General features: G+C 43.5%; 1 protein-coding gene across 4 annotated transcripts in view; it reads right to left on the bottom strand.

The window, feature by feature from the left end:
• LOC109381996 (uncharacterized) overlaps window positions 1-7,933 on the bottom strand; it is a 213,148-nt gene extending 205,215 nt beyond the window's left edge. For 3 of the 4 annotated variants that reach the window (XM_019641154.1, XM_019641153.1, XM_019641152.1), the window contains exons 1-2: window positions 7,852-7,933; window positions 6,923-7,035 (exon numbers count right to left, since the gene is read on the bottom strand). In XM_019641154.1, coding sequence (XP_019496699.1) covers window positions 6,923-7,035; window positions 7,852-7,915 — 177 coding nt within the window. In that variant the 5' untranslated portion in view covers window positions 7,916-7,933. Of the gene's footprint in view, window positions 1-6,922; window positions 7,036-7,130; window positions 7,224-7,851 lie in introns of those variants that run through there. The other variant, XM_019641155.1, reaches the window with a different exon arrangement.
• Between the last annotated feature and the right edge of the window lie 2,952 nt (window positions 7,934-10,885).

Below are 10,885 nucleotides of genomic sequence, written 5' to 3' on the forward strand. Positions count from 1 at the left end.
CTCCATGTGGGCATGGGATGCTTGGAACTATGGCAACCATCTTGCTATCTGAAGGGGAGTTAACCCAAAGACAACACCCTGAGGAAAGCAAAACAGAAAAGGGGCAGAACCTGTGTCCTCTGCAAGGTTGCTGAGCCATCAAATTGACTGACCCTGAAATTTCTTTCAATGTAAGAAGACAAATCCTCTTATTGCTTAAGCCATTCTGAGCTGGGGCTTTCTGTAATTTGCAACAGCAAGCATCCTGATACGTTAATGTATAAAACAGATTAAAATTGACAAATTATTATGGAACATAGTTTATGGGCTTTAATTCATAACTTTCATTTATTAGAAGTTAATCAAGGAAATAATGGAAAATCTTTGTGACACACAGTTTAAAATGGGGAGTTAAGGAGGTAGATTGAAGTCTTATCAGCCTAAGCATCCAATTGTTTAGGATTTTGTTTTGATTATATAAGAGGAAGGAAAGTCTGATTCCCACAGGTGAGTAGCAGCCAATAGTAACAGTTTTTGAAAAAAAGTTTGCTTTGCAAACTCAAGACACTTTCCAGTTAATAGTGATAGCAGGAAAAGCTTTATTTCAATTGCTGGGCTCATACACACAAAGTTAGGTTGGCAGGCACAAGCTAATGTGCTGATTGTTATAAGTTGGTATATATTATTTGTTTATAATTAAAGGCATGTGGTATATTAAACTTTTAATTAGAGCATTTGCAAAATTTCATAAAGATGTACACAGAATCTTAGGTTCCTTAGAACACACTTTGAAAACTTCTGTCCTAAGTGTAATTAAATTATGCTGATTATGTATAATTAATTTAAAATCCAGGTTCTAAATGTGGTAGACAAGATCCTTCCCTCTTGCTCTAACTCCAATTTCCAAGAGCTCAGAGCCAGACCTTGTACGTCATTCAAGTCTGGCAACAAGACAAATACTCCATTAGCATAATAGGAGATGTGCTCCCAGGAAATTATGATTCACAGAGAGAAAGGGCTGACTGTGGGACCAGACCCTATGGACGGCCTCTTTTCCCTTTCCTCCTCCTCTCTCCTGGTCCAAACCATGCCTTAGCCCCTATGTCCTCCCCCAGCAGCAGAACCACACTGGACAAGGACTGACAATCCACACCAAGGCCTGTCAAGAGAGAGCAGAAGCTGGACAGGTGACTGTGAGGGTGCCGGGGCAAATGAGGGATGGACCAGAATGAAAGGAAGAGGAGGAAGTAAGCGAGTTGGCCCAGGGGGCACTGTCTTTGCCAGCTGTGCATTTGGCTTCATGATGCATCTCTGGAATCCAGGTCTAAGGCCTCTGTCTGGGAGAAAGACGAAGAAAATGAGAAAAGTCACTAATCTCCAACACCGATTGTGATGGTTTAAAAATACACCCATGAATTTTGTTCCCTCTCTTTAAAGGTGGGATCTAATTCCCCTCCCCTTACTTGTGGGCTGTATTTATTGACTTACTTCTCACAAATAGGATGTGGTGGAAGTGATGGTATAAGACATCTGAGATTAGGATACAAGGGCACAAGTGGCTTGCTCCCTGTTCTCTCTCCTGGATCAGTCACTCCAGGGGAGGCCAGCTGCCATGTCACGAGGATGCTCAAGCAGCCTTACTGCAGGCCCATATGGCGAAGAATTTGTGAAAGTGTCACAAATGTGTACACAGGTCAAATCTCGTATTTGAAAGTTGCTAAGAGAATAGATCTTAAGAGTTCTCCTTACAAGAAAAAAAAATGTTTTTAACTATGTGAGGTAATGATGTTAACTTAACTGTGGCAATCATTTTGCAATATATACATATTTTATACGCCTAAAACTAATACAAGGTTATATGTCAATTATATCTCAATAAAACACATATGCAATTTCCCAAAGGAAGCTTACTGACGTGTTCCATGGTTTGTTTCTTCAAGAGTCCATCTCCCTGGACCCAGAACAGTGACTAGTTCTGCCGAATCTGAAAAGTGGAAAATTCCTTCCCAGCCCAGGGGCAAACTTCACCTTCTTTACCAGCTTTAAAACCTCAAGAGCACCTCCCAGAACTCCTGAATGTGGTTTAGAGACCACACTAAGATCAAAAGAAAAAAAGAGAGATGGGAGGAAAAGAATAATCAGTATTTTGCTTAACTTTTCCCAGAAACCATTAAGAAAATGAATTATGACTGTGGTTGCAGCCATAGGCCTCTATCTTCACCAGCACAAAGGTCAACACATGTTTATTGGCATGGACTTTTTTCTCTTTGTCTATTTCTTCATTTTTCCTCAATATGGTTTTTTTTTCCCCCTTTGAGTTTAAAAATAGTCCCTTCTCTTAGGGAAGGAATATAGATCCTTAATTTAATTCTACAAATCATATTTGATACATAGTGATCGGAAGGTTGTATTTTAGTCAAACAAGAGATACCAGTAAGTTTTAGGTCAATAAAATAGGAAGATGTGACTTATTAAAAGTAAATGTTTTTAGAGTGTGAAAGGATGTTCCCTAGAATACAGCATGGGCAGGAATCCCCCAGGCCTATGGCATTTAGCTAAGGGTACAAGCCAGTCTCGAGTTAAACAGTATAGTGTTGATTGTCATCGGGAGGAGGAGGAGGAGGAGGAGGAGGAGGAGGAGGGGGAAAAGGAAAAGCCGCAGCAATTGCCAAGAGACATTTGCTCAATCCAATAAAGTAATGATCTGTGTGAACTCTAATTATTGTATTTGCAAAACAGTACGTGCAAAATTTGAGGACATGCCCCCCCCACCTTCTTTCTAACACAATACAAGATTCATTTCATGAAAACATTTTGTGTTTTCTTTAGAGAATTTGGACAAAAACAATGCATCTTTCACTGTGAAAACAGAATAATGGAGCCTTGAAAGATTTATCTGAAATCAAATGCAGTTGTCATTCTATATTGATAATCTCTGCTATTCATTATCATATTCAGCCCATCATTTACATGCAGATGACACTATCATTTATGGTGGTAGATTATGCTGGAAGAAAGCTTAATATTATCTTCAGGCTGATTTAAATGCGCTTTAAGATCATCTGGCACAATCTAAATTACTCTTTAATATTAATGAAACAAAGATCATGGTATTTGGCTCAAAACAAAAAGTTGGAAGAACTGAAAAACTAGCATGCAGCGTGACCTTGGAAAGTGTAAACAAATGTCAAATATGCAAGATGTGGGGACATATCCTGCCTTTACCTGTGACTGATAATACAACTGACCAGCAGCAAAGGGTAGAAAAATCCCAACTCCTTATTCAAGTAAATGTAATTCTTTTTTTTGTTTGTTTTTTTAATAAGACTGTTTTCCATCTCTGCAATGTTGCAATTATGTGCCTTGGGTTTTGTTGGTTTTATTTATCTGAATGCAGCTCAACATTTGTTAGCCAAGTTAAAAATGCTTTCTCTTTTCTATCTGGACAGATTTGCCTTGAATTATACATCTCGTAAACATTACCGTCTGTCGTCTTTTAAACAATTGGCTAAAAATTAGAAGACTCTCAACATTCTGTTGGCATAATAGCTTCCCTCACACTCTATTCCCCAACACCAGACCACTTAACTCTTCTTTCTCGATTATCCACATTTTGTCAGCAAAATGTAGTGAAAGGAGAGAAAAAGCCATAGCTGAGAGAAGCAACCCTTTAACAGCCCACAGCATTCAAGCTCCGTGTCTGTGAGCATGCGTGAATGTGTGCACATGTATGTACTTAAGTGGGAAAATGTCTTAAATTATGGAGATGACCTTTATACACCCCTTTTCCTCTCAAATGTTTTACTAAATGGATAGGAAATCCCTCAGCTGCCAACTCACGGTAGGATGGGGTTCATGGATACAATAGTTGAAGCAAAATCATGGTTATTTCCTTGGCTGGTTTTTCTGGAGAGGAAGTACATGAACCCCAGGCGTGGCCCACAAAGACAGCTCAGCTCCTGGCCAGTGATGGAGCAGAGCCATCTTCAAGTTAGGAACAAGGGTGCACAGGATGACAATGATGAGAGTTCTTTAGGCAGACATCCATCTTTGTTGGTGTTATTGCTAATGGTTTCCTTTACTACAACTTGCCTGACTCTTGAAAAATTCATCCAGTCATCAGTGTAATTGACATCCACTTCTATGGCCTCATCATTCCCATTAGCAGTAACTGCTGCCTTTTGGGAGCAGAACTTTCATTTCCCAGGGACCTCCTGAGGCATTGTCTCTTAAAGGGTGTGTGTACATGTGTCTAAAATCTCATGCTGATCCTGTAGCGGCCTTTCACTTGTCAATGCTCCTCCATCTCAGCTCTTTAGAGGAGGAAGTTGAATCAGAGAAGGGTTGTGTATGTGGGTAGGTGGATGAATGGATGAAGATGTTTACTACATATAAATAAGGGCTGTGTTGTTGCTGGCTAAACAGACTTCCTCTCCATATCTCTAGAGAAAAAAAAAATGAGAGTGAGGAGAGCAAGAATAACCTGAGGAAGCCCGGAGGATGAGACAATCATCTCTCCAAAGGCATGGTATCATGAAGAACTTCACATGCACTAGAAAAGTGTAGAAAACCCATTTGCCTACTGGTAGACCATGCTTGTGTCAAATAACTATTTCTAATCTTATTTTTCAAGGCTCAGTTGGCTCAGTTATTTAGTCTTATTTTTCAAGGCTCAGCTAAATTTAAATTTGAATTAATTAAAATTAAAAAAATTAAAATTGAGTGCCTGCTGCAATAGCCACATATATAGTGCTCAGTAGCCACACATAGGTACTGTAGAATGACAGAACATTTCCAGTGCCCCAGGAAGGTTCACTGAACAGCACTGCTCAAAACTGCAACCTGCTTGAAGGCAGAAACAAGACTGTATTCATCTCTGTTCCTAGTTGCTGGCAGATTATCATGCAGAAATCAATTAATTAAATTGCTAAATAAAGGAATGAATGGTCTATGCATCATCTACTCTAACGGGTCCTACTGGGTTCTAATTTTTACGCCAGTGGTTCTTTAGCTCATGAAGGTGGCAATGTCTATGGTCACAGTCACCGCCCCCACGTCCCCCCTCCCAAGCAGCAGCTCCCTTTAAGCTGTTCCTTTTGCTCCTTTTGCTCCAGGCAGCTGACTTCTTTCAGCCTCACTTAAAACTTCTCAAGCCCTCCTGACGTTCTGCCTCTGAAAGACGCAGCTGCATATAAAATAGTCATTGGGTCCGTGTTTGCTCCATGTATGGAGGTACTATAGACACAAGCATTGTGTCGGTGTAGACAGAAGCTGCTCACACACTGGCCAGACATGACAACATTCCAGCTCGGCCTGTCAAGAGCCAGAGGCCCCCATGGGGCAGTGCTCCTCCAACAAGCCCGGAATTCGCCCTGTTGCCAGATGCTGTGTCACTGAAGCCTCAGGCATTCTCCCGCCTCTCAGGGTAAGAGAGTACACTTGGAATAAAATCTGGGTGAAAGCAAAGGTCACATGTTCCAGGAAAACTTCTGCAGAAACAGTCTGCTGCTCCTTTGGAGTCCAAAACCAGGCTCGACTGCAGTGGCCTGGGCACATGGCTGTCCGCCCCTCAGACTCACGTTCCAGGGAGGGACTCTGCTCTTTTCCTCTGGACAAACCCACCTTCCCTTGTTTGAATGGCGTATTCATTATGTTTAGTGTCAGTCTCTCCCCTTCCCTTAAGAATATAAACTCTATGAGGATGGAGATTTTTGTCTGTTTTATCTACTGATACAATCCCAATGCCTAGAACTCGTGGCACCTAACAGACTGTTGGTGCTCCATAAACATTTGTCCAATAGAAGAGACATTATCTGTTATAGTTATTCATATGGTTACATAACCTCAAAGAGCCTTGTTGTTTTGCCTTTGCATGGGTCTTCTACCCTTTCTACTTTTTTAACTTATTGATTTTAATTTTTTTTTTTTACTGCAGTGGTGGTGTTTGTTTGCTATGCAAGAGACTTAGCAAATACCTTTTAATAACATAGTTTCTTACAATGTCCCTTCCAGATAATCAGGAGCTCAGGGCTCTATTCAATAGTGTCCTAGAGGCCTGGACTGGAGCTTGGGGGCATTTTTTTTATGGCAGGATCTTCCAGAGTGTCAAGGTCACAGGCCAGAAGTAGACTGGCAAGAGCTGAGTTGTCATGTCCAAGCGCCCAAGAAGAGAAGGCCTACAAATGAGCAACGCTAAAGAACCAGGAGCCACAGTGAGCTGGTAGACAGGGAGGAGGGGCCAGAGGCGGGTTAAGCCTGGAGGGTCCTAGGGTCCTGGGGTCCTGGGGACCACAGGAAGGGGTGTGGCCTGAGAGCTAATTCAGGGTACAGCCTGGATAGAATAGTTATCTTCCAGAGAAATATTCGAGTGTAGCATTGGTTTGCCTTGGACTCTATTCAAAGAGGGAGAAGTTACTGCCAAATGGACCCCATAATGAGGCTGTTTTTTTTAATCAATAATGTAGTGGGGTTGGGGGAGGAGGGCTGGAGCACGAGGCACTTGTGGAAGGGGAGGATTCACTGTCACCAAGAAACAGCTCATCTTGCTGCAGACTAAAAGGATCGCATTGGAACACAGCCAGGGTGGCCGCAGCCCAGAGCTTTGAAGTTGGCCGTTCTTAGGTTTACTTGATTTTCGATTTTCCTCCTTTTTAAAAAAAATTTTTAATCTTTGTTTTTTTGTTCATGTGTATTAGTGCATTTGGTGGGGGTTTTTCCCTCCCTTTTAGTGTATTTTCCTTTTGATTTCCTTTATTTTTGAAGTCAATTTCCCTTTGAAAATCCCGGCTTGCCTGGCTTGTATGAAAGGGAACAAGAGAAAAGGACTGTGGCTTTGCCAGTGTTTGACACAAGGAAGAGAGGGCCTCTGGGGCGAGGCGTGGTGATGACAGGACCTCCCCCAGGGAATCAGTCCCCAAGGATGAAAACATCAGGCTGTACTCACACAACAACTTTCTGCCACCAGGAGATCCTTTTGCAGGGCCTCCATCTGCCCGAAGCTTGGAGAGTTTCTGTGCCTTCCAAAAATGCAGACAGCTCCCTGGGACCAAGCAAGCCCTGTTTCATAACAAAGGTTTAATTATTATTTAGACATGGTAGAACCAACAGACCGGTAAACAACTGCCATTGAAGAGACATTTTGTTATACTTACACATCCCGAGAGGAGTGGCATGCTACACCATGTTGGGGGTGGGGGGGCCCACACAGAGAAGCACCAGGGTTAGTCATCAGGCAGAAGGAGACAGGGAAACTGTGCCAAGAGCCTTTATTGTGGTTTCTAAGGGAAAGACTCCATGAGGCAGGGTAAGCAGGCATAGGATTGGCTAGTTTGAATAATTTCAGCAGGCTTGGGGGCACAGGGGCTGTCCCTAGTTGCCTGGTACCTGGCCCTGGTGTATTAGGACACGTGGATAGTGGCCGCGAGTGTGAGAGCGTGATACAGAAGGTGGTTGGGGTTATGGGCTCTGGACTGGTTGGTTTGTATATGAACGGCACATTTGTAGGCTAGTTGAGTTGTTTGCTATCTCTAGGAATAAACTCGCCTTAGGAAGGACAGTCTCTCTGGGTCAGCAAGATGTAAAAGCATAAAAAATACAGAATAAAAAGACATGAGTAGCTTTGCTCAGTGGCAGTCTCATAGCAAATGAGGTTTATCCAAGGTGCAATGCTTGCTAACTAAAAAGACACAATTCATACAATCTAGGGGGAAGCTTAGTGCAGGGAGAGGCCTGGGAGTCAGGACCCACTAACGTGGCATTTAACCCCTTATTCTTTCTCCTGAATAATGAAGCAGAATAATAGATCAGGACCCCCTGCATCACGAATATTCGATTATCTTAATCTAACTCAAATCAATGACTAGTCAAACTGACCTGAGAAAGAAGAGGATGAGGGAAGATGAAGCCAGGTGGAAAGCGGAGGAACCCATCCTTGCATTACACTGGATTGGCTGGAGGACACACTAAGAGATGGGCAGAAAATCAGAATTTAGATAATTGAGGAAGAAACAAAATAAGGAATAAAGTGGAAGGCTGTTGAGGTGAGGAGTTTCAGGAGCCAAGTCTCCCACACCAGTCCCTTCCAATCTACCTCTTCTACAGAATCTGCCAGGCCAAGCCCGAGGACAGTTGGGAGAAGACAGAAAGGAAGACACGATAGGAAGAATCTTTGTACAGGAAAATCCTGAAGTACTTGGAAGTGAATTGGGCTGATTCTCACTAAAGTGATAGTGACTTAATAAAAATTTCCTTCCAGAAGTACTTTAATTTAGGAAGATGACACCAAGAAAAAGAGATTATAAGAAAAAGTCAATGCCTACCCTAGCAATATTTTCCTGTCCCAAGCACTGCTCCTTCAAAAAAAAAGGAGTTGGTGATTACATAACTGCTGCATACTTTCTTTCTTGGAGGTTCACCAATGAATATTAGCACCTCAACAGCTCAGGGAAGACTTGGGGTAAGAGAAAACCTGTTTAACCTTGTTTAACCCAGTGTTTCCCAAATGATTTCACCATGAAACCCTGTCTCTTCTCCAAATAGAAACTATTACCATCCCACGCTCTATATCTCGGACTAAAGCAATGTGTCTTCAATGGTGAGATGGTAGGTACCTTCAAATAAACAAAGAACAGCATCTCCATCTGGGTACCCCCACACATACACATTCACTGACCCAGGCAGAGCTACTGCATAGATTCAGGATCCAGAAAGAGAGTCAAATCTGGTGCAAGGGAACATGAAACGTTAGGGAGGTAGCAACTGTGCAGGCTGAGGGTAAAACGTGAAGTCCAAGGATAGCAACTGGATATAGGGGGCAGGAACGGGAGGGACATAGGATCAAGACCCTGAGATAAATATTGACAGTTTGCTCACAGTCTGAAGTGGGTTTTATTGTGCCAGTCCATGGGTAGCACACCTGGCCTTGAGGTGCCTTAAAAACACCACAGGGCCTTGAAGACTGGTGCCTCCCAAGGCGAACCATACAGCCAGCTCCATATAAAATCACACACTTGGTTAGATGCCCACAGTGACCAAGAATAGTCATCAGGAACTGAGTAATGACTGCACATGCATCACTGTTCATAAATAAAGGACTGTTGTACTAACTCCAATCGTACAGAAAATTAAGCTCCCAGATACCAGGGGAGCTGACTTGGTCACATAGCCAGGGCCACACTGTTAATTCGAGTAAGAGACAATCTCCTGGATGAAATGACCCTGTGTGGACTCGTCTCCCTACCAGATTTGCAAGGGAGGAGGGATGATCTAACTGGCCAGTAGAGATTAAATTGTCTCCAATGCAGAACCAGGGGTAGCACAGGGCTATCAGGATAAGAAAATGAGTGATCCTGTACATACACAGTAATCACAATACAGAGAAAACGGAAAAGCAAGCTCCACAAATTTTCCCTTCCTAGGGACTAACTAACACTTATTGAATGCTCGCCCTGTGACAAGCACCGTGCTAAGCACTTTACCCAGATTATCTCATGTAATCCTCACAGCAGCACAGGACGCTCCACAAGGTTAAGTAGTTTGCCCCAGGTCAGGGAAGCTTTAAGAGTCAGGGTAGCTGTGAGGCCCGGAACCTGCTTTTACGTCTGGCAGTCAATCTCTAGAGACTACTTGCAGACACTGGGCTCTTTCTGTCTCCTCATTAGGGCCGCAGTCATTTACCTTATCTCATGACATTCGCCATGTCCTCATGCTGCATCCTCTCCCCGTGACACTAACCCACCTCTCTTTGCTGATAGTTATGCCCCTAAGCCATCACTTCCCAATGGGTCTAACACCCAGTGGGCTATAAGAAGGCTGAGACTTGATCCCCCATCCTGAGGGACAGTAACGTGGGACCTGAGGTGGCCAGACACCTTGGGCTGGTAGTCCTAGGTGCCAACTATTAAGCTACTGCCTCCAGGCTCCTTTATTCTCTGCTCTGTGATACTGGTGCCAGGGAGCTGCAAATATTTTTCTCTTTTTACAGATGACTCCCTGGAAGGTTTTAATGACATGGGGCTTGAGAGGGAGCCTGGAAGGCAGGAGGAGGAAGAGAGGACTTGCTCCTGCCTGTTTGCTGGCTGTTCAGTCAGCGATGGCCTAGCATTGGTTCATCACCTCTGCAGCGGCAGCGGGTTCTGGTTTCCAGCTTTTGTCCACTCTCCCAGAGTGCATTACTGCCTCTCAGTAGGACCAGCAGCAGCCAAGGCTGTGTCCTCCCCAGCATCCTGGGCTCCCTCCTCCAAGCTCCTTGGCTACCAGGAGCCACTGATCAGAGGACCCTACCCTCCTCAGAGGACTGGTCCCAGCTCTCCAGGACCCTCTGCTGAGCTCCAAGTCTAATAATACCAATTTCTCACCTTTTTTTCCCCATCCTAGAGATGACTGTGGCAATTTTTCCATCTGGGTTACCTTCTCAGTTCTAACTGTTTTCCCAGTTCCCTGTATTCAACTCACTCTGTTACAATAACTAGAGCAGTTTCTGATTTCCTGAACTGGACCCAATTTACATACCTGGTTGTCCCTGTGTGCCCTACAAACATAATTTTCCATGTGTGTCACAACAATGAAAAGGTCTTAGGAGCACTATTCCCACCCCCAACACAAGCCCAGGAAAAGCAGCCAATAGACAATACAGAGTTCATTCACAAATATACACACCCAAGAAAATAATCCCAAAATCAGAGGTGAAAGGGGTGCTTTGGGAGCATTTAATTGTTGTAGATGCACGCCTGTGTCCTCCTGGGGCTGGATGCAGAGACGGACCATGATTATCATGAGCTCTGAGTCCACAGGCATTCCTGAATGGTACAGGTATCTTCTCTTTCCTGCTCCAAAGTTAAGCTATTATGACACAAGAAGTTTGAAGCTCAGACTTCTTTAAATATTAAAAGCAAAACGTGGGATTGCA

This window comes from Hipposideros armiger, unplaced genomic scaffold, assembly GCF_001890085.2.
Source record: "Hipposideros armiger isolate ML-2016 unplaced genomic scaffold, ASM189008v1 scaffold_58, whole genome shotgun sequence".
In the NCBI taxonomy this organism is placed as follows: domain Eukaryota; kingdom Metazoa; phylum Chordata; class Mammalia; order Chiroptera; family Hipposideridae; genus Hipposideros; species Hipposideros armiger.